Raw genomic sequence first — 23476 nt, 5'->3', positions numbered from 1 at the left:
CCGTGAAATCTCATATTTTGGTGCCTTGGGTGGCAATAAAGGAGCCGTTTCTCTGTTATGAACGTAATCTGCAGGTCCAGAACATAGCCCTGGTCACTACATAATTCCCTACGTTGTAATAACTATTTATATCCTACAATACATATTCATGTATAATGCATTATACAAAGTAAGGCTCAGTGTTACACGTACAGTTGTACTCAATCAATATATACTGTTCGGAGGACGCAAATACTATAATGTTTACTAATGACGGGCGTCGTCTAATTTCTGGAAACTAGCTGTCAAACAATGGTTAGCTATGACAGTGTTATAATGCTCCTAAAATACAGGACATTTGTCGAACCAAGCTCACGTCGAGTACTTTGTGTGATAAAAGATGTAACTAGTAAATTGCAATATTTCCTGTAAACCAGAACAGTTTATTGTTTTTATATTTCTAAAACGCGACTCTGAGATTCATTGTTTGCTAACGACGGCACCGCTTCCGATGAAGGTATAGCTAACAGCGGCAGCTAATGCCAGGGATAAAACGGTAAGATCCAGCATTACAATCCAGCATGCGATTGAAACCTTTTAGATATGACACCTAATAAATGTTAATACATATTAATAACCTCATATACTGTCTAGGGCATTCCAGCAATTACTCCGATCCCGGGCACAGCTTGCGTGCTGGCTAATAATAATGATCTTAGCTTCTTCTTGCTAGCTAGCAGGCCATTCTCTGCATTGAATAAATACATATTAATCTCCTTCGCGAGGTTACTTACAGTTATATGGAGCTTATGTGGTAGTTGCACAAATCCTAAGTCATATTTACAAGAAAACATATACTGTTACTATATGGTTAATAGATGAAAAAATATAAATAACGGTATTGCTAGTACTGTGAGTATTCAATGTTTTGGGCTAATATTAATTCCCATTCAGAAACATGGCGACGGCGGTGACCTTTTTCAGAGTGACCCGGACAAAGTTCAATCTACAGGAAGTAGAGTAGCCAGAGCATAGAGACAGTTCCGTCGCAGTGGCTGGACCAGAGAGAAGCTCCTGAAATAATCTGAAGAATATAGTACAGTATATCTTTAGGGCTTATGGATAATACCGATATTTGCACGTGAATGATCAAGAACACAGTTGGGGTTGATACTACGGAGAGCTACACACTACGACGCCGGCGAAAATGGCGACTGAAGTGAGACAGGAGCTCGCTCTTATGAATTCAACTGGATCTCACAAAGACCTGGCCATAAAGTATCGCCAGATCTTGGAGAAGGCCATTCAGTTCACAGATGCGGATCAAATGGAGTCTCTAAAGGCGTTCGTCGAAGCGATGGTGAACGAAAACGTGAGTCTCGTCGTCTCCAGACAACTGCTGACTGATTTCTGTACCCACCTGCCCAGCCTTCCCGACGGAACTGCCAAGGCTGTATATCACTTCACCCTGGAGAAGATTCAACCCAGGGTGATCTCCTTCGAGGAGCAAGTTGCGGCTGTCAGACAGCACCTGGCAACCATCTATGAAAAGGAGGGTGACTGGAAAAACGCTGCCCAGGTCTTGGTTGGGATCCCTCTCGAAACGGGACAAAAGCAGTACAATGTTGACTATAAGTTGGATACATACCTGAAGATTGCCCGTCTGTACCTTGAAGATGATGACCCTGTTCAGGCAGAAGCCTACATCAATAGAGCGTCCTTGCTTCAGAACGAGTCCTCCAACGAACAGTTACAGATACACTACAAGGTGTGCTATGCCAGAGTCCTGGACTTTCGGAGGAAGTTTATTGAAGCTGCACAAAGGTACAACGAGCTATCTTATAAGTCAATTGTCCATGAGACTGAACGTCTGGAAGCTCTGAAGCATGCCCTGAACTGCACCATACTGGCCTCTGCAGGCCAACAACGTTCCCGTATGCTGGCCACTCTGTTCAAGGATGAGCGCTGTCAGCAGCTGGCTGCCTATGGCATCTTGGAGAAAATGTATCTGGACCGCATCATCAGAGGCAATCAGCTGCAAGAGTTTGCAGCCATGCTGATGCCTCACCAGAAGGCCACTACAGCAGATGGTTCCAGCATCCTTGACAGAGCTGTAATAGAGCACAACCTCCTGTCAGCAAGCAAACTGTACAATAATATTACATTTGAAGAGCTGGGGGCACTGTTGGAAATTCCTCCAGCCAAAGCTGAAAGGATTGCCTCCCAGATGATCACAGAGGGGCGCATGAATGGATTCATTGATCAAATTGACAGTATTGTCCACTTTGAGACCCGTGAGCCACTTCCTACCTGGGACAAGCAGATCCAGTCTCTGTGTTTCCAAGTCAACAACCTCCTAGAAAAGGTCCGTACAGCTGCTCCAGAGTGGACAGCACAGGCTTTGGAAGCCCAGTCTGCACAAATGACCCAATGAACATTTACTACAGTGCTTTTTCCCTAACCAATTTCCCCTTCTTACTCAACAAGTACACAGATACATCTTTCTTTTACTAGATGTACAGTGTGCCCACGAGTAATTGCACCACTTGACTGCTTCATGCCAATTGATCTAATGCTTAGTATATGCATCAAAGCATTGCCTGTGTATACTAAAGTTGTTTTATTCTAGTTTATTGTATAGTTTCTATTCTGTCTTCTTTCATCAGTTCCACTGTTGTCAGATGAAAAATGAATGTGTTAGGAATAAAACATTATTACGTTGATTTACTCATGTTTACATTTTGCTTTGTTTTTAGTGTAGATGTATAGAGCGTCGCAGTCCCGCCCCCTACCAGGGCCCAGGAAATGATTCTCTGTTCATTTTCCTCATAGACATTTCAAAAAGTATTTATTTAAAGACCTTTTAATCCTATGAGGCTTAAGCCTCGTACAAAGCCAACTCGTTGTGAGAAATCATGACAACAAACACAATGTTTCGGGCAGAACAAATAATTAGAGGAAGAAAACTGCACTTATTTGTTTTTTTTCTTAGTAATTATTTGTTCGGCCCAAAATGTTGTTTGTCACAACTCGAGTTTGCTTTGTCTGCGACGTACTGTAAACATCTTTAAATAAATACTTTTTGAAAAGCCTATGGAGAAAATGAACAGGCACTTTGGTTTGTCTTCGGTCAATGTAAATGTGCTATACAAATAACCTTTGATTTGATTTGAATTGAATTCACTTCTTGGTCTCAGGTCGTCCTGAAAGGGGGGGACTGCGACATGACATCATCGACATGACATTAATTGCGACACAGGTCGCATTTACTATGACATCAGGGATCTACATCACTGATGTCACGAGACCTGAACACCATATATGGGGGCTTTCCCCATGTATGGGGATTTTGAGTGATACACCGGCTGACTGACAGACAAAAAACTTACGATTTCATAGTAAATGTGACAATTGACACACAAGGATTGCAAAATAATGTTCCCAGAAACAGGATGTCAAACAAAATGCAGAATTTATTGGGGGAAAAACCAAACCACTTTCATTGCACTCGGGACAAATCCCTTTTTAGTAAAATGTGTTATACCAATTTTCAAGGCAAGTCTAGTAAATCAGCAAATAACTTAATAGTGTTTAACTGAACAGTGAACTAAAAGTACATTTTCATTAGTTGACTTGAATGCTTTGCCATTCTTATGTTGCCAACTTGCCATATATGATTCCACGACAGCACAGTTTGTACACCACTGCTGCGTGGAGAACTGAATGGTATTGACTTACGGTTGGCAACAACATAGTCGAAGTAGGCAATGCAATATAATTTAGTTTTACATATTACACAATCATATCAATCATTTCGTTTCCAAACACAAAGAACTGAGCACCAGAATGTTAACAATAAATAATATTTATTTCCATCACCCTGCACATCGTATGTAACATACTGATTTGGCAGACTTTTTGGCACTCTTAACAATTACAGTATAAAAATTGAGCAAATCCAACAAGACCTACCAGTTTAACACTCTTGCCATCTCAAAATACATTGTATACTATTTGTCTGTACTCTGTAGCTTTACAAAACATTGTCTTTCTAGGTTGTAGTCGAAACCCTGTGCCAGCCGGCATTCCATTTTTAACAGTCACAATTACATCATGAGTACATAATGCATTAAATTCACATTTCTACATCAAAGATTATCGTTGACAAAATAATACACAATAGACTCTCCATGCAGTGAATAATGTCAGTAAAACTATTTCTGCATACATTGCCTTTTAAAACAAATATTCTAATTGCAGAATTGACTTAAAGTACACTCATTGGTGATATGTAGAAGGACTGTATATTGAAAGCAATGTTTGTCATTACGGTATATTCCATTCCTGATTGTTTTTCTTTTGTCTTAAAGTAGAAAGAACCAATATAGTTGTTGATGCTCTACAATAGTGTTGACCACACTGGACTCTTCCATGACTCATTACCTGGTTTTGCATTATAGGCTACTTTACATGTGTACACCTATCAACTCTAAAATAAGCAGGCACATCTTTACTAGTTTTTCTACACCCTGGCAGTATTTGGTCTTGTCACCCACACGTGCAATACTCAAACTCCTGTTTCCTCTTTTACAGTACATTTAATACATAACATTTTCAAACACACACAGAAAATATATGCTGGTTAATCCTTGTTTCAAGTAAAAACTCCTTTAAAGTGAATTATCTGATCATGTTTTGTGCAAAACAGAACAAATGTGCAGAGTTTACAGTTAATCAGAATTAGGCCTGTGAACAACTTCTATTCAGGGTAGTTATGACACACAGCAGCACTTAGATATGTGTCACCCCCTAGTTCCTACAGTACATTACCATTCCGTAATGTAATACATTCCAGGCTGTAATGTGGGGAAATAATGTCCCATCAAGGGGTTTCCCTGTAAATAAGATCCAAGGTGCTTCTGTGTATCAACAGTCTAAGAGGCTGAGCCCATCTTCACTGAATAGATGGATGTATAAGGCTTTAGGTTGGCTTCCTGGAACCAGTGTTGGAGATCACGTTTCCAGAGCAGAAAGACGGCGCTCAATGCACTGCTTGCCTGAGATCAATAGAGAGAATGAGAGAGCAATTCATAACACAATGATGCCTTCACTGGAGCAAGAAAAATAATTCAATACAAAGGTTTTTGGTAGTACTAAAAATTCCAGTCAGCTACAGTATATCATGCAGCTGCCTGTGTTTGTATCTGATGGTGTGTTCACATACATTTATTGATGTTATCAATGTCTTCTGGTTCTGTGATAATGCGGGACAGTCCTTCCATCAACAGGAAGGCTTTATGGTAGCGTTGGACTGATGCTTGACCACGGTGGAACATCTCATCTAGTGCTGCAGACTGTACCTGCACACAATAAAGGCACAAACATAAAAAACACAATCAGTGTCACTATACTGATATTGCTGTACTGTAGATATCAGATAAGCTTTACAAACCTAAACCATTACTCAAAGAAAAACATCAGATAAACAGTGCTCATACCTCTAAATAACCGTAAGAACATTAGTCGTAGAAACACATACTGTATACACCATTACAAATGAATAGATGTAGTTCATTCACCATCTGCACAGTGTGGCTGTAAATGAGCTTCTCTGCTGTGATGCCATTGAAGCGGTCCATCAGCCTCTGTTTGTCGAGAAGGAAACTCTGCAGTCGACCGGTGAGGGAACGGCAGCATGATACACAACTCTTGTATGAATCATTCAACTTCTTGATCACTGCACACACAGAGAGGACAGATGCAGGATTATTAAATGGCATATTCTAAAGTCCAAATGCAAGTCAAAAGCCTTTGTCACTGCATCCCTATTTGCCATTATTGTAAAACATTTAGAAAAATGTTAAACATTGTCATTGCCTGCAACGTTGCCACTGCTGTATTGTAAATGCATGCTACAATAAAAACTTTGAACCATACAAAAGCATTTTTGTCTATGGATAAATTACATTAGAAATTGCTGGCCTCACCTTGCTTGGCTGTGACTGAAGGAAGCAGTCTGCCTTGTTTGATGTCCTCTTTAGCAGTGCGCAATGCAGAGGACAGAAACTCTTCAGCCTTCATGTACAAAACCAACCGCTCTGCATTGCTACCATATTTGAAAACAGACATCACTCTCAATAATAATTTGTGGCACAAGGACATCACTAGATACTAAAATGACGATGATAATGCATTTTATTAAACAGTAGTGCAGAACATTACATCAAAAAGAGACTAGGAAAAAGGATTAAAATAAATTAAGATGCTGGTGCTTAGTTATAGCTAAAAAGCACAAAAAGCTGCATGGATCATACCTCCATTCTCTACTAAGAAGACTGATCTGGTCAGCTACGAGGCTCTGCTCCAGGAAGGACAAATCAGGACTGTCGCTGGCCTCTGGCAATGAGTCTTTTGAAGAGGCAATCTCAATGACACAGTGAACGAAAGCCAAGGTGAACCGGAGGTCAGCAAGAGCATCTGTGTGTGGTTGCTGTAGTAAAAAGACATTTAATGCTATGAATGACCAACCCACTCTGTATGAGCCACAACATTCTGTGATTATTTGCCATAATCATATTAAAAATGTATCATTTTTGGCCAAATACAACATAGCGCTGGGGGGTGCGTCAGCTAGGTCAGGAGGTAACAGTGGCTGTACGGGCAAAAAAGTTTAGGGACCGCTGCCCTAATCATATAATAACTTTACTAGATCAATGTAGGCTTTTGCCATTAAAGCCCTCAGACTTTGGAATAACTTGTCTGATGAGCTTTGCATGGCAGAATTACTGTCTCTTAAATTCCTATAAAAGAAATAAAACAAGAACAACCGTGTTTTGTTTTTCCCCATGGGTATAATGTTTGCCTTTATTATTATGTATTTATTTTGTAAAACCTAGGGCTCGGCAAGCTCCACTTTAAATAAAATTATACAAATAAAATATCTCTATTATTATTATTACCTCCATCAGTGTGTCTTCAGGCAGCTCTGGAGGGTGAAAAGTCATACTTCTATGTGGCGCAGCCTCCATAGCTTCACTCTCACTGACTCCACGGCTCCTCCTGTGCAGCAGATGATTGCAGAAGATCCGGGATGGACTGATGTTACTGGGGGAGCCTGGAGTCAAAACAAACACAAGTACACAGCTGAAATACTAACAGCAAGATTGGTTGGTTGGGTAATAAGAGACACTGAGTATTTGGATTTATGTAATGTGACAAAAAAAAATTGCTGTATTTGATTAATCATGTTTGAAAGAAAATGAAGCATGCACAGTTACAGGCTAACTGGCATAACACCATACCCGAGAACCCTCTGGTTGCAGTGATATCAGGACATGTGTTTCGTCTTGAAGGAGAGAAGATGTGGTTAGGACCGCCCTGCGTTCCAGGATATCGAGGATAACCACTAGGTGGAGCTGTAAGAACAAGTAGGTGGGTGAAAACGACATAACTTCTTACACTACAGTATACTGCATATACAGTGTTGAGGTGAGGGAGGGTCATGTGCGCTTGTCTATATGAATCTGTGTGTGTGTGTGTGTGTGTGTGTGTGTGTGTGTGTGTGTGTGTGTGTGTGTGTGTGTGTGTGTGTGTGCGTGCATGCGTCATCTATCCTACTATAACAGAGGTTTTCAACTGATTTTGTTTTGACCCACAAAGAGCAACCTGGGGACCACCCCTATTGTGTCGGGTGGGTTCATGCACCGTTCCATGGGTACATTTCTATTTTTCCCTTCCTTGTTACTCACTAATCACACTATCTATCACAGGCTATATTCATGAGCTGGACAAAACAAAAACTAGCACCAGTAACGGGCAGGGATATCATTTGGCACACCATTTTTGTTGGATACAGCCACATTTGACTAACTATTTACAAAAATATTTATCCCTGGACCAAACAGATCACCACCCCATGTCGTCTCTCACAAGTCCTTTTTTTAAAGATTTTCTGAATGCATGGTCAGGGACCACCTGCAATAATTCCGCAGACGACCAGGTGTCTCCCGACCGCCAGGCGTCCTGAAAACTCATGTACTGTAACATGGGGAAACCTCTGTCCTGTCTGTATGACAGGGCTTTGACCAATGATCTGACCTTACAGGCTTACACATGGTCAATGGCCAATGGCCATATGAAGAAAAGGAGGAAGACAATTTTTTACTTTCCCCAATTTTCATTTTCAAAGACATTGTTCACTGTAGCCTTTTTTTTCTCTCTTTTTTATTGATAGAGCGATAGATGAAAGTAGGCTGACAGGAAATGGGGAGAGAGATGGGGGGGTGACATGCAGTAAAGGCCATCAGGATCGGGAGTCGAACCCACAGCACACTGCCAGACTGGATTACCAGCCAAGGTGCCCAGACAGCTACGCCAGCCACCTGGGCCAACTGAAGTCTTGTCATGTTACCTGTGGTGTCCATATTCTTGTCAGAACAGAGGCTCTCATCACTCCCCCCGTCGACAAGCTGAGCTCCAAAGGCAGCCTTCAGCAGCATATCAGACAGTCGGCCTGTACTCAGTGACCTGGACATTCAATACAGCAGCAACACACCCCATCAGGAGTATTTAATGATTCATCAATTGACATATGGTCCATGTAAGATCTGCACAGGTTCAATTAGTTCTGTTTTTCTCAAGCTAGTACCACAGCTTAGTAGAACAATTCTGACCTTTTGAAAGGGCGCGGTTTGTTTTCTGCTACCATGAGGCCCAGAGTCCGCAAGTTTGGGACTGTCATCCTTCGGCATGGAAACGATGTTGGAGGCTGCCGAGGAGGACAAATTGGAATCTGTGACACCTTGTTGGTCACATAACTCCTTGTCACTTGGAAAGGGCCTTTCCAAGTGACAAGGAGTTACTGTATGTGACCAACAACGTGTCAAGGCCTAATACCAATTTAAAGGAATTACTTGCAAAAGTTTATATGCAAAGTATATATTGCTAATTATTATTATTATTATTATTAATCATCATATATGTTTGTTCTGTATGTTTTGGAAACTGACCTTGGGGCTTGGGGTGCCATGTAGATAGTCGTGATTCCTACCCTGGATCTTATGCCAACCACCATCAGAGCTGCGTGCCATGTCAGGAGAGCCAGCAGGCATTCCAGTCTTTGTGCTGAGTGGGCGACTGTGTTTTGAGATCTTTGGAGTGGCTCCCACTAAAAAGGGCACAGAGTTAAAAGTAATGAAAGTAAATAACTTTCCATCCTTGCAGTGTGGATAGTAGAATAGTAGGCCCCTTCCAGCAATGCTTAGGTTAAAAGCAGTGTACATTGTACAATATGTTAGGAAATATTAAAAACCCATTGGAAATATGGTACTAAGTAAAAAATATCTAGACAATCCTCAGCTCCTCCAACGCACTCAGCTTTGGGTGCTAAAAATATCCACTCCTCTACGAGTGCTGCACTGTTGAAGCAGTGGGCCACATCACTGAAAGAAAGCTTGAGTGCCCAGCCAAACCATTATTCCATAAGCCATTTTACCTTACTTCATACTCAGGGGTTGGGAAAACCCACCCCTGACTGCAGTACAAATTACGGGTAAAATAATAATAATAACAATTAGAGAGAGAAAGAGAGAAATAATTCAGATGCCTGCCTTGAGGAGAGGGCGGATGAGGCCATGCTCCTCCAGCCATCAGCCTGGGGGTTCTGAGGACAGGGCCACATCCTGGAGAGCTTTCATTGCTGCTGCCAGGACAACACAGCATGGCCCTGAATGACAGATATGCTATTGTTAGAGAGTATGACATTTCTCAAGTTCAAGTCCAAGTATTTATTGTCCCAAAGGATATGCAGTAAGAAAGACAGGAAACAAAGCAGATAAGCAGGGTTAGGGTTAGCCAGGCTTGCCTGGTTGAACCATGTAGACCTGCAGGTTGCAGGTTCAGTTCCATTCGCTGATAGTTCTGGACCTGCGTTGGTACAGGTATTGCCACAGACCGGCTGTAATTACTGCCACTGAACTCAACAGGTTTGCTACATGGACAAACAGAAGAGGAAGACAACGAGAACCGGGAGCTGTAAGTCAATGCTTTTGTGTGAATTGTAAAATACAGTAGATGACTAACAATCTAATCTACCCACAAGAAGTAACCAGTCAAAGTAATATTCAGGTATATCTACCTACCTGCTATCAATCCACCCCTGTTGTTCTTACCTGACAGGATTGGGGCTGGAGCTCAGTGATGGAGAGGAGGGAGGTGTCTTGCCTGCATTCTCTAGACCTCTCTCAGCCAGCAAAGAACTCCTGAGAACATTTTTTTTGGTACTGTATATATTTACAACATGTACATAATCACAATCACGATTTAGCACATTGGTTTCTTGAAATTTCACATTGGTTTCTTGAAGTTTCAACTCACCCACTGTATATCAGGCTCCCCTCAGTTGGTGAACCATCTCCCAATTCACATACAAAATCATCTGCAATATATAAAATACGCAGCTTTCAGTGATTAAGCCTGTGACGGACTAATATAATTGTAAGACACTGGTCTGAATGAGTAAATCTTAGGCTGTCTTACTGGGAAACTGGACACAGTGGACAGGCGGCACCATGACATATTCTTCTGTGTCAGAAAATGAGTTCCTGTTGTCTTGATTGGCTGCCTCCTTCAGCAAGAAGCCAGGGGGCTCCTGTCTAGGGATGTGCAGGGGCTTGGTTTTGGAATGCTAAAGAGGAGAGTGGAAGATAACAACGTTTCATTTATGTCTTTATAAACGATTGTAAAACATAGATTGGTTACGTAACCAACAACAGCCCTACAAACGTACAAAACTCGGCCAATCCCAGCGGAAAGTAGGTAGGTTATTCGGAAGAAGAATAATAAAAAGTGTGACAATAACTATAGTCTGGTTGTTTTACAAACATGTGGGACAGTGCTGTTGTTTATAGAATTAAACAACAGCTTATCTTCTTCACTGTGTGGTTTCAAGCATTCCTTGAAAAGGAGGATGTACGTACTAGAGGAGAGGCCACGTTGGAAGTGGAGGAACTGCTTGAAGAACTGCCTGAACCAGAGCTGGGGTACAGATGCATGGGAACTGAAGAGGCTGTCAAGGATACATCAATTAGACATGGTTGGTACAGTATGTGGATCTCACCTACACCAACTACATTGGCTATGAATTGTGTTTCAGCAATATGCAGTACATACATTTCTTCATGGATGAACTTGATTCCATGAAAGGGTGGTGGAAAAACTCATCTGTGGGGGGCAAAGTTAAGAGTAAACACACCGAGATCAATGCACTGATGAAATGTATCAAATGAAAAATCCAAAAGGGCAACTGTTGTTATAAGTAGAGGCTGACCATAGTTCATGCGCTCCCTGTGATTCCTCTGCAGAAGCCCCAGTAGCAAGTGTCTGAGATGGCATGAGGTTTCTCTTGGGATACTAGAGAACAAAGGACACAGAATTTATTGTAAGATTGTATTGCAATGCCTTCATATCGATATATAACTAACTGATCAAATGCAGGGAGGACAGGCTATGAGAAACTATAATGAAAATGATCAGATTACTATTCCATATGATTTGCAATGAAATGTAATTGAAATAAAGTTTATGATGATGATTGAGGGGAACATATTTTTCATGGAGATGTGTGTTGTGTAAAATAATTTGTATACTGTAGCGTATGTAGCTATTCTTTTCAATTTTTTGTAGAGCTATGTTTCAAATATTTTGGGGACATTTTATGTTGAGCAGCACCCAAAGAGAATAACATTCAAAGCAGCTTATATTTAATATTGCAACAAGCTAAAGTGTTGCCACGCCCACGACAACGGGAAGCAATCGCCATAACTATAAATAAGAAACCTTTGTCAATTAAGATTGACATTAAGGTGATGCGAATATACTAACATCGCTACTATAGTCCGACCCTCAAGAAGTGATATTCTGCCCTAGAGCACTCTCGGTTTCATACTTAGGATCTAAGAAGAAAGAAAGAAGAAAAGTGTTTTTATAACGCTGGCAATGCCAATTGGTCCAAAACAACATACCGTATTTAAAAAAACACTGGCTGAATTGCCATGGAATGTTCTGTGCACCCAGAGGATGACCCCTTCAGATTTTGGTAGTAGAAGTGGAGCCAATGCAAATCTATACTATTCTATCCTGGTAAACGATCCCAGCCGTGTGAATTTACATAGTGGAATCTCCCACTCACCCAGCGCTCGGTACCAGACTGGTCTGCATGTGAATTCACACGACCGGGATAGTTTACCAGGCTAATAATATTCTGCCTAAAAATAAAATTTTCTCTTTGTAGCTCGAATAGTGAGAGGATTTTGTTCTAAGAATCAAACTACTTTGGACTGCTTGCATGTAAGGAGCAGCACAGCCTCTAGGAGATGCTAGTGGGAATTTTAGTCTCTTAGTTTGGTTTAGTGTTTAAGGCACAGGCACATTGGAACATGTGTGTGTGCAAATGCAGACATGTGTGTGAGTGTGTGAAATATTTCTGTCTGCACTCTGTGTACGTTGGTGCTGAGCTACAGTACGTATGTGGGTCATGTGGAAAGTGATAGCAGTGCAGGGCAGCAGCAGGTTAGAGCAGTTATAAATAGAGACACAAGAAAACAACAAACTGTCGCTCACACAAACAGCACTGCGTCTTATCACTAGCTTTATCGTTCTAAAAGATTAGTGAGGCAAATAAAGAGCCAAGCAAGAAATGTACAAAGTAAACAATAGAAGAGCAGGCCTTCGATAGCTCCCAGTTACGGGTTAAGTTGCTATGCTGGGTTGAGTGGGTTCAGAATCAGAATAAGTATAAAACAAAATATGCAACAATGTGTAAAACATACTATGACAGTTATACTTAAACATACATACAGCCAAGCTAAGCATAACGTGACACTCAAGAGACAGTCCATAGATTTGAAGTAGCAGCAGTTGAGAGGACCCGTTTGTGCTTTCAAGTTCATGACAGTTTATCAGCTGCCGGTGGAAAATAAATGACAGAGCAAGGTGGCTTAGCATGCAGGAAGGGGTTGGGGTCCAAAAAACCTCTAAAGACTTTGACCCAGGTGATAATATAATCACCTGTCAGGTGGTGTCTGTGCACATACTGTATCTTCTTGGGCATGGCTATATTTGAACAGTATTCATGTATATGCATTATATATAAGGTGGTTCTGTGTGTTGTGCATGCACACCCTTTATTATTTACATACATTCTCTTTACAGTGCTGCGGGCATGTCTTAAAGCACTCATCAACAAACTGACGGTAGGAGTGAGCTCTCACAGTAATGCATGTTTACCCCTTCATCCCAGCAGGTTTCCGGAGGCACTAACCTGGGAAGGAGGTTCCTGTTGCTCTCATAGAAGTGACGAAGCTCCTGAGGCGTGCTTGCCTGCAGACAACATAGCGCAAACGTCACAGCTGCAACTCATACTGTAAATACACATGCATGAACTTGTGCAAAATAAAAAACAGGGCATTACCCTTTCCCACACACATTTACATGTCAATGACAGCATTTGGCTGTGCTTTTATTGTGAAGTTTGCCAAAAGGCAAACAGGTGATGTCTGCTCTGAGCTGTTTGCTCAGACCACTGAGCAGTGAACTCGACACCGTGGCACAACTTGACACTCTCTAGACTTGTCCTACACCCACTGACTTGTGTCGGTTTGTGTTCTCATTCTGTATGGAAAGGCTATTCAAGGAAACTGGCACAGAAATACCCTGCCCTGGGTACAAAAGGTTGAGCAATGAATTTCTTAACTGATACATGAACTTCTGGTGACCTCTATAATTTTGAAAATAAATACAGGATTTGACAAACCAACAAGCAGACTAGCCTGCTGAGCAAGCACTACCATGTGTGTACTGTACAGAGTTAATCAACAAACGCCATAAGGGTTTGAGTGAGAGATGAGCAACTTCACCAAGGGTACAAAGTAATACCCAGGGTTGTGAAGCAACAATATTCAACCACAGCCTTTTTCAAACGTTATAGCCATCTAAAAGATGTCTCTTTCCCAACAAGTAGTCATGATGTTCCAGCTTTTGCAACACTTGATGAATGATGAATATGAACATCTGATTTGTTTGTGGGACATACACCTGTGTAATAACAATAACAATAATAACAATAATAATAATAATAATAATAATAATAATAAATTATAAAAGTCCTCCAGTTAATTTGAGAATATATGTGTGTATATATATATATATATATAATTTTGTTTAATTGTTCAATTATTCATTCAATAGCCCATTTTAGAATGTGATCTGATTGTTCTACTGCAGCACGTACAACTTCACAAGTATTGTGTGTGAAATGTACGTGCATATTTCATTGTTGTGAATATCAATCAATCAACTTTATTAAACTGTGTATGTGTGTGTGTGTGTGTGTGTGTGTGTGTGTGTGTGTGTGTGTGTGCCTATGTGTGTTTGCGTGCGTTCGTGCGTTAGTAGCACTCACATGAAAAGGGGCCTTTCCAGTCAGACATTGGTACAGTACAGTTCCAATGCTCCATAGGTCAGCCTTGGCATCATAGTTCTGAGACATGATGACCTCAGGGGCCTGAGTGGTGAGATGAACACCAGTTGCAGGTTAGAGATACAATCGAATGGTACATATTTAGCTAAACAAATGTGTGTAACAACTATAAACACTCACCATGTACATTGGAGAGCCACACAGTGTAGCCGCCATAGTGTTTGTCTGGAGATGACGTGCAAACCCAAAATCGGCTAGAGGTTAAGAAAGATTAAGAAGGGGTGAGTGATGTGTCTTTTCTAAGGTGTGTCTGTGTGTGCTCAGGGGGGTTAGTGGGTGCACGGGAGGTGGAGTAGCAGAGTATGCCAAAAGTCTACTGTAGTTGTTTAACCTGTTTAAACACTGGCACTTGCAGAAATAACAACACGAGATAGAGCATTCATTCCAATATCCAGTTATATCATTTTTTCATCTCTTTGTGTAATAATCCTACTTGGGTTTTGAATCTGCACACATGTTGGGTTAGATGTTATAAGGAATGTTCTTTATAACATCTAATTAATTTTCCATACCAACTCCCATAACCAGCTGAGGGGAGGAGGTGGAGGTGGTGGTGGACATCTACAAGTTATTGGGAGTACACATGAACAATAAACTGGACTGGACTGACTCTTACTGTATACTTGTCGTGGTATGTTGGGGCTAACATAACCAACAAACGGAACAAAGATGAGGAAGGCTGCACCGTAGTTGGAACTGAACTGGACAATCTGGAGGTGGTTGCGGAAAGGAGCATGAGGAGGAAGCTGAACGTTATCCCGGATAAACCCTCCCATCCTCTCTTTGGTGAGCTAGCAAAGATGAGGAGTGTTCAACCACAGACTCATGATTGCTCCTCAGCACACCACAAATCTTTGTGCAAGCCGAGTAGCCATTAGCCTCCACAACCAAGGTTGACTAATGCATATTATGCACATGGATGACTTGGATGTACTCGCTCCAGTAAAGGGTATTAACCCTTGCTTTAAGGGCCTTATATTTAATTTGACTGATATCTATATTGTTACCAATGTGTTGCCCTAAAGTTTAAATGGTCCATCATCTTCATAGACTTTCAACTTATACTATAACTACAAATCTCAAGCATTGTCGACTGTTAGAATAGCCAAGTAACCTATTGACCTTGATGACACTAGCAGGAAGTAGTGGTCAAATACACACCTATCTTGAAACAGATGTTGTTGGGGTTGCTCCTGCGTCCATCTGGGTGACACAGCAAGATGTTCTGGGGTTTGAGGTCTCTGTGGATGATGCCTTTGCCCTGCAGGACCTTCATGGCCTGGGTTATCTGCTGCAGGAAAACACGGATGGTGTCCTCACTCAAAGTGCCCTTAGCTGAGGGTCAAATGCCAGAAATTCATGAGATGATGCACAGGTAAGAATTTAGCAGGGCAAAGTATGTAGTCAATTATAGACGCAAATGGAGCGGATGCAGAAAGAAACACCCAACTCGGGTATGTTTAGATCATCAATCAACCAAAAATCTACTTCCCATTGCCATTTGCAATGTCCTGATGCTGACTGCATATTTAGCTCTCTAGGAAATTGCATTACAAGGCCATCGGATATGAAGTAAGCATGATATGGTAGCATGATTAGCACGTAAGCGGTACCTCACGTGAACCCAGCCATGTGTATATGTATACCACATCGTCAAGTGATCTACATGGAACTTCTGCCAGCTTGTGGCACACACCACTACCACTACCAACAGAAAATAACAGATGACGCAGGATGAAAATATAGGAACTCTATTGACATGCTGCACTGCCATCTCAATCATGTTGTTTGAGCAGCCCCGACCCCATTCCCCAGCCCCTCCAGCTCCATTGAAGAGTATTTCTAACTGCTTTATTTCTCCACTGGAGGAGTGGAGATAAGAGGGTGACAGATGGATGTCATGTCAGTGCTCCACAAACCTTGCCAAGTGTTAAATATGCCAGACACCTTTCACCCTCCACCCACCCTGGCAATGGCACAACAAAATCGGACACATGTTTACAAAATAATAGATACCGGTACATGGGGCAGAGTTTCGACATATCACAGCAAGCACGGTAGATTGGGAAGAAAGGGTTACAGTACATGTGTCGGTGAACTTTTTCACAATGAAAATATAGTGAGAATGTGTTTGGAGATATTCTGTGAATTATTAGAAAGATGAGAGAACAACGGGAATAAATAATGAATGGCCGCTAAACCAATCCAGGCTGGGAGTTATTAATTGTAGATTTAGCCTGATATATCTATTGTGCTGTGGTTTCCAAGAACAATCCCTGTTTAGAGCTAAAACCCCTTTCACTTCTGGGTAAGTACATGGCTGACCATTTCATTTGCCAGCTGACCTAGGATTGTTATTCCTGCATGCTTTGGTCAAACTGTTCCGCCAAGCCTTAAACCTATTATAATCCTCCAAAACACTGAAAGTATTCATCAAAGCCTCACAAAGCCACATTGGCCCACCAACTTACACTGACTCTCAACAACCATGAAAATATAACTATTTAATCTATTCCTCTTTCTCAGAGGTGAGGTAGTGATGTAAGTAAGTAAGCAAGCCTTGTGTGTACTGTAGACTAGAGCCATGAGGCCCATAGGGGCAGGAGCCTATCTCCTGTTTCTGTAGCGTGAGGCAGCTTGATGTACAAGTACACCCCTGGACATGACACTACACTAGTATGTCGCATGCAGGGACTTGCCCCAATCCAACCCTTGATGTTGAGTGCCAAGCAGGGAGGCATGGGTCACAGTTTTCAGAGTCTTTGGTATGACTGAGATCGAACCCGACCTCCCAGTCTCAGGGCGGACACTCTAACCACAAGGCCACTGAGCTGGTAATGTGACGTAAACTATGCCCTTTAAGCTCTGGCTACAAGTGTCAAGGAAAGTACCACAAAGAACTATCCAAACAAAGCTGTGAGACCAGGCTTACCGTATTGAGTTATTGTGTAGAGGTGGAAAATAGCACACTTACTGTGAAGATACTCTGCCAGATCACCTCCGTTACAGTACTGAAGAAAAACAAAAACAAATACAATGGTGAAAGCTTGAACAATGTAAACAAATAATTGAATCTATAATTTGCATTGGGATTAATTATTCACTCAAAGCATTAGACTAGTTAATACCTCCATGACAAGATACACACATCCTCCTGTTTCCTGTTGATAGTCAGAAAAAAAGCTTTATTAACAATTAATACTGTATATACAATAATATGCCAAAGTGAACCAATAAATGACGTCATTGACATCAAACAACTTTGCTTTGTTATGTAACAAGCAATGCAGGCCCACAGTCAGGGTTCTATGGGGTATTAAAGTCACAGTGAGGAGAGCGAGGAGCGTGCCAGGTTTACTGTGTCAGACCAAACTGAACTACTAACAGGAACAAGGCCATGAGCTGTTTGTCTTCTTTGCTTGATTTTCTTTTACCTAGTGAATGTAGTTTTCTCGGTCTGCTGCTGTCCGTATATTGTTCTCTAACAATGATATGCCTCTTATATTTAAAGGTGGTGTAAGTTATATTTTTTTGTTAAAGCGTTAAATAGCACCTCATTACGATTATTATTTCCCCCTTTTCAGTTTTGAAGAGATGGCACCATAGAGTATTAAAAGGATAGAGACTAAACTAGCGCGAAGCTCCGCCCCCTGCGCTATTCATGTCAGTGGAAGTTGCTCAGTGGCGTTTTGAAGCACCCGGAAGGCTGCCGGAAGTACCGTCTTTTCGCTGATTCAGCATTTCACTTCCGCATTTGGACACCACATTTTGGTGTCCAAATGCGGAAGTGCACCCAGAGTGCACCTGGGCTTTACATTGGGCCCTCGGTTGCACGGGGTTTCCTCGTCAAGAATCCACGGGTCCGCCTGCAGTCCTTACCACTAGGGACCAGCGCTTCAACATTGGAGTGCCTAGCTGGCCCCTTGGATGGCACGCCATTCAACTAACTACACCATAATAGATCCTACTGATATCGAGGGGTTCTATTAGATGAATTAACATGACACACACTGTAATCAAAGGGCTCTTCTCTTCAGTCCTGGAGGCTGGACTAGTCACCTACGGTCACCAACAGGCTGCCCTCTCGGTCTGCTGAGATGGCATAAGATTAAGAGTGTGTGTGTTATAAGCATACTCTAAGGTTATAAACCATTGTTGAGCTTGGACGTTAGGCTGCACCCTGCGATCTGCTAGAGCCAGGGCGACTGAACGGATCTGGCTGACTGGTGGCCTTTTCACTGAGAACAGTCTTGTATGTCTGTTGGGGCATGGGGTTCAGAGAGAGAGCATGTGAATTGAGAAATTCCTACCTGGTAGTCGAGTAGCCCAACAATATTCTCATGTTTCAATTCCTAGAGGTGGGTTGTACAAAAATACATGGTCATTGGTCAGTGTCTGATGCAAGTGCAGGCAAGACGGACAGAGAATGTGTGACGCCATTCAAAGTTCTAGTTACCTTCAGTATTTTTATTTCTTTACCAAGGAGAGACTGGGATTTTGCCAAGTTTTTCTTGTTGATGCACTTCACAGCAACTTCACAGTCATGTTTCTAGGAAAGAAAACAACATCCAAGTGTCAATTTGCAACATCGTGAAAGAAAGATTTACTCTTAAAAAAATTAAATGTCAGAATCAATAAATACATCTACGAGAGTATAACTCTTAGGCTATATGAAAGTAGGATTTTGCAATCTGTATCTGATTATGTAAATAAACTATAATCAGCCCAGATTGCATTCCTAAAATGTTTAATTAATTATAGTAACATTTGTCAAGGGAACACCCCCCCTCAAGAGCCCAGACAGTCTGATTCTTCCAATCCCCTGCCATTCCAAATAAATTCCCAATTCTTCCTAACCTCATCTTTGAACCCTGCGCCATGATTAGAAAGACAGACAGACAGACATGTTATCATCCTTGGTGGATACATGTGTTTGCATTGAAAATGTTTTTAGATGATAAAAATAGGACGTGGAAGTAACTCTGAACTCTGAATTTTGTTTAGTTTTAGTATGCTGACTATAGTAGTGCATGCACTTTTTCAGTAATCTGACCCAAATTTAGGACTGCATTAAACACATTATTTTCGTCAGAGATGAACAGGTCGGCCTAATGCAGTAGCTTACCGCTTTGTGTCTTCCTTTGAACACGACTGCAAAGGCACCGTGGCCAATCAGGTCTTTTCTGCTGAACTCAAACTTCCCAATAGTCTCCATCGTTTATATAAACTCAATACGGAGCAGCCGAGCAGACCGACCCAAGAATAGAGGAATCAGGATGTTGAAGAAATAATAACGGACACAGTCGCACGATTCTTCTGCTTGACGCTCACAGTCCGATACAAATCCATTCCGTGGATTCTTCAAGTTCATGCACGGGTATCCTCTTTATAATGAAATAAATAACTGGAGCCTAGATTATATCCCTCCATGTACGTGGTTTTTCCGTTGTCAGACTTTCACCATTGACCAGAGAGTTGCGCAGTATAAATCAAATCGCGTAAATAAGTGCGTAACGTGTATTGTAGTCAATAGTCAGACGCGAAGTTATATTTCTCAGTCGACAAAACCATTTGTCAACAACATAAACCGGCTCACAGGCTGTGTTCTCTCTCTCTCTCTCGCACTCTCTCTCACTCTCACATTATCATAGGCTACCACTAATCCGAGTTCCAAGAAATTTTATTTTTCGCCACTAGGGGGGGGGGGGGGGCGATAGCTACAAATAGGACAAACCGAGAGAGACAGACCGAGCCCGATAGACACGCACGTTCATGCACGTTTTGTTTTGTTAGCCTTAAAGGACCACTTCACCACTTTTCAACCTATCTTCATACCTGTCCTCACTAATAATCATGATAAAATGGCACGATTTTTTTGTGTGTCTCAAAGGAGGGCTGTGGGCAGTTCAGAAACCGTCTTCCAGTGACATCATTAGGCAGATTTTTTTTAAACAAGATTTGTTTACAATAATGTTTAGATTTTCATTATCGTGAGAACGATGGCTTCCATTTTCGCATTGCAACTTTTCAGGACTAGAAAGCCTTCAGTTTCTATTAGCTTGGATTCCCCATCGATGATATCACTGGAAGACGGTTTCTGAACTGCCCACAGCCCTCCTATGAGACACAGACCGAGTAGGAAAAAAATGCGCCATTTTTTCATGATTATTAGTGAGGACCTATTATATGAATGAAGATTGTTGAAAAGCAGTGAGGTGGTCCTTTAATAATTTTATGCCTAATAATACCTGTGACACCTGGGGGCGAGAAGCGACCTCGCCTGTGTGATGTCACATGCGATATATGTCACTAATTAATTATAGACTCTATTGAATTAAATTAAATTGTGAATTCTCTATAGTTCCAGGATATAATGTGGTAACAGGTACGCTCGCCCCTTTTCCAACTCGCCCCAACGAAAAGTGAAGAACGGTCGCCCCGGAATTTTTAAAAGCCCCAAGCCGTGGATAGCTCGCCCCAAAGCATGGATATCTCGCCCCATGTTTATTTCATGTTTATTTTACCTTATTTCTCATATTAGAACATTTAGAACCAACATTTAGTTGTTGTTGGTCAAATGATGCATGTGTAACCAAGTGTACCAAAGGATTTACTTTTGTATGACTACGCCACCTTGAGATAGTTCAAGGAATTAAACAGACCAGTAAACTGGGTTCCCCACAAATGCAAGTTTGTTATAAGGACTTGAGTTCCAAAACAGGAATTTATTAAACTTTTAAGAACAGTAGGAATAACAAATATTTATTAGACCAATGTCCAATTTCATATATATAGGCTAATGCAGTAAAATGCGAACAATATCTTAAAAAACTAAGAACACAACTAAACACACGCACTGAATCACGCAGCATGCAGCAAAACAAGAGGAAATGGCTCAATTAAATAAAACCAAACACTAAAATCAGTCTAAACGAACAAAACAAAACAGCAGTGGTGACATCTATAAGGAAATGAAAACAAAACATTTAGTACACTATGAAGTTAAACAAATAAATCATTGCAACAACGATTTGATATGATGTATAATTGTATATACCTATTTGAGTCTGTGTTCATTCACATCGGCCCCTCTGGCACATGAGCTCATCGCTTCCAGGCACATGAACTCACACTGGGTATAGTATAGTAACAAATAATAAAAGTACTTAATTAGAAAACACTTTTTTAGTACAATCTAAATAACATCTATCCATCAGGTTGCTCACCAAGGCAGGGACAGATAAAAACACAATTAAGACATGATCTCTGCAGGACCCACAGCAAACACCAAGAAACCTGTGTTTGTTAGACTGCAGGGCCTTTAAATAGTCACCACTGATTGACAAGGAAGTGGCAGGGCAGCCAGTCTACGGTGGCCCCAAAGGCTCAATTCCAGCCGGCTACACATGGATAATGAATGGCTCAACCCCCTCCATTGTTCTGGAAATTCCATTCTGGAGAACATTTTAACCAGTTTGTTGTTGTTGTTGGTCAAATGAAAATGATGCATGGATAATGAATGGCTCACCCTCCATTGTTCTGGAAAGGTGTTCCATTCCTCCATTGTTACTGAAATTAGTTATTTATAAAGTTATATAATTTATTTGACTATTCATTCTTAAGGACCGGGTTTTGATGACCACCTTCGGATGTCTTTGTGCGATGATGTCATTACGTAGGATACCCAATGACGTTACTTAACCAATCTGACGACTAACGACTGCGTCCAGGCAAGGAGGCCTACTCAAGGGCAAGACCGTCAAGTTCATGAACAGCTTCCACCCGGCTAACATTAAACTGTTGAACAAGGCGGGTCTGTCATTATGGCTGTCCATGGACTTTACGTTTCCTTGTGAATTATATACCTTTGAAAGTCACCGTCCTTTATGGACTGTGTGGTTGAACCTGACAATGCACTGATGCATTCTGTCGAGGTGGAACTTGCGTCTTACACACGACACAAGTAGGCCATACATGGCCTACTGTACTTGTGCGTAAGCAGAGCAGTACTGCTACTGTCTATTACAACTGATGATGTTCTAAATCCTTTAGACCCGTTATTGACCTTATACCAACCTTGAAACGTCCCTTAGTTACATCACCATCAACAACCAAGGGACCAACATTCTTACCCCGACATACATTACACACACACACACACACACACACACACACACACACACACACACACACACACACACACACACACACACACACACACACACACACACACACACACACACGTTACCTTAGTTACGTCATCAAGAATGGTGATCCCTTATTGGACGGTGGACACCGACATACTGTATACATTTTATTTTTTATCCCACGATTTTGCAACCCATTTTTTCACCCAGTGTCAATTATCTAATGTAATCCTGGGCGCTACACTTCCTCTGCCAACTTGGGGGGGCAGCGGACTGACCTCATGCTTCCTTCTATACATACCAAGCTGCTTCTTTTCACCTGACAGGGGGGACCCCGGCCGGACGTAACGTGTGGAAGGAACACGTAATTCCGACCAGTTCCTTTCCCCTCCATCAGGCGCCCCGACTGGCCAAGGGGAGGTAGTTTAGAGACCAGGATTACTGCTAGTTTTTTGTGAGGGTACCTACCCTAGGGGACACAGGGAGAACATGCAAACTCCACACAGAAAGGCCCTTTCGCCAACCCCACATCGGGTAAAGGCACTGATGATGTGGAGGAGGGAGCACACCCACAGTGCCTCCAGCGGGAATCCAACCCAGGACCTTCTAGCTGTGAGGCGACAGCACTACCGACTGTGCCACCGTGTGCCCTACATACATCTTATTGACTGGTGGACAATACCGACATACAGTACATACCCAGCCGATCGCAGTAGGCTACTTGCACGCTCTGCTTGTGCAAGTAATAAAGTTCCATATACCACTGTTAAGCTAAAACAATTTGACATTTAATGTTTTCTTTTTGTCATATAAG

The 23476-nt window shown here is 41.7% G+C and overlaps 3 protein-coding genes across 11 annotated transcripts in view; 1 reads left to right on the top strand and 2 right to left on the bottom strand.

Annotated features, from left to right (window-relative positions):
- The window catches only part of ep400 (E1A binding protein p400), a 37303-nt gene extending 36372 nt beyond the window's left edge, over positions 1 to 931 (bottom strand). For all 8 annotated transcript variants that reach the window (XM_080766820.1, XM_080766822.1, XM_080766823.1 and 5 more), the window contains exon 1: positions 774 to 931. The gene's annotated coding sequence lies outside the window, so the exon portion shown is untranslated. The remainder of the gene's footprint in view (positions 1 to 773) is intronic.
- An 88-nt stretch (positions 932 to 1019) lies between these two features.
- Positions 1020 to 2706, top strand: LOC308316629 (COP9 signalosome complex subunit 4). The gene has a single exon (XM_080765324.1). The coding sequence runs from the start codon at positions 1187 to 1189 to the stop codon at positions 2411 to 2413; it is 1227 nt and encodes a 408-aa protein (XP_080621450.1). The 5' UTR covers positions 1020 to 1186; the 3' UTR covers positions 2414 to 2706.
- A 1122-nt stretch (positions 2707 to 3828) lies between these two features.
- On the bottom strand, positions 3829 to 20132 carry ulk1a (unc-51 like autophagy activating kinase 1a). Of its 2 annotated transcripts, XR_013964278.1 has the most exons (28): positions 19641 to 20132; positions 18972 to 19064; positions 18826 to 18867; positions 17644 to 17676; positions 17490 to 17526; positions 15677 to 15850; positions 14636 to 14709; positions 14438 to 14539; positions 13298 to 13356; positions 11306 to 11388; positions 11149 to 11199; positions 10956 to 11044; positions 10516 to 10663; positions 10354 to 10414; positions 10149 to 10238; positions 9842 to 9967; positions 9588 to 9703; positions 8988 to 9145; positions 8652 to 8746; positions 8390 to 8505; positions 7281 to 7394; positions 6939 to 7093; positions 6294 to 6469; positions 5967 to 6085; positions 5559 to 5716; positions 5204 to 5339; positions 4468 to 5036; positions 3829 to 4245 (listed from the first exon to the last, which is right to left on the bottom strand). XR_013964278.1 is itself a non-coding variant. In XM_080766770.1 (27 exons), exons 1-27 carry the CDS (start codon positions 19728 to 19730, stop codon positions 4993 to 4995), a joined length of 2739 nt encoding a protein of 912 aa, XP_080622896.1. In that variant the 5' UTR covers positions 19731 to 20132; the 3' UTR covers positions 3829 to 4992. The 2 variants fall into 2 exon arrangements, 1 of the variants encoding a protein (XP_080622896.1); XM_080766770.1 differs by having other exon boundaries at positions 3829 to 5036.
- Positions 20133 to 23476: the final 3344 nt, after the last annotated feature.

Source organism: Protomyctophum bolini (assembly GCF_963924005.1).
Source record: "Protomyctophum bolini genome assembly, chromosome: 6".
Taxonomy (NCBI): Eukaryota; Metazoa; Chordata; class Actinopteri; order Myctophiformes; family Myctophidae; genus Protomyctophum; species Protomyctophum bolini.
This window is presented reverse-complemented; position numbering and strand designations above follow the sequence as displayed.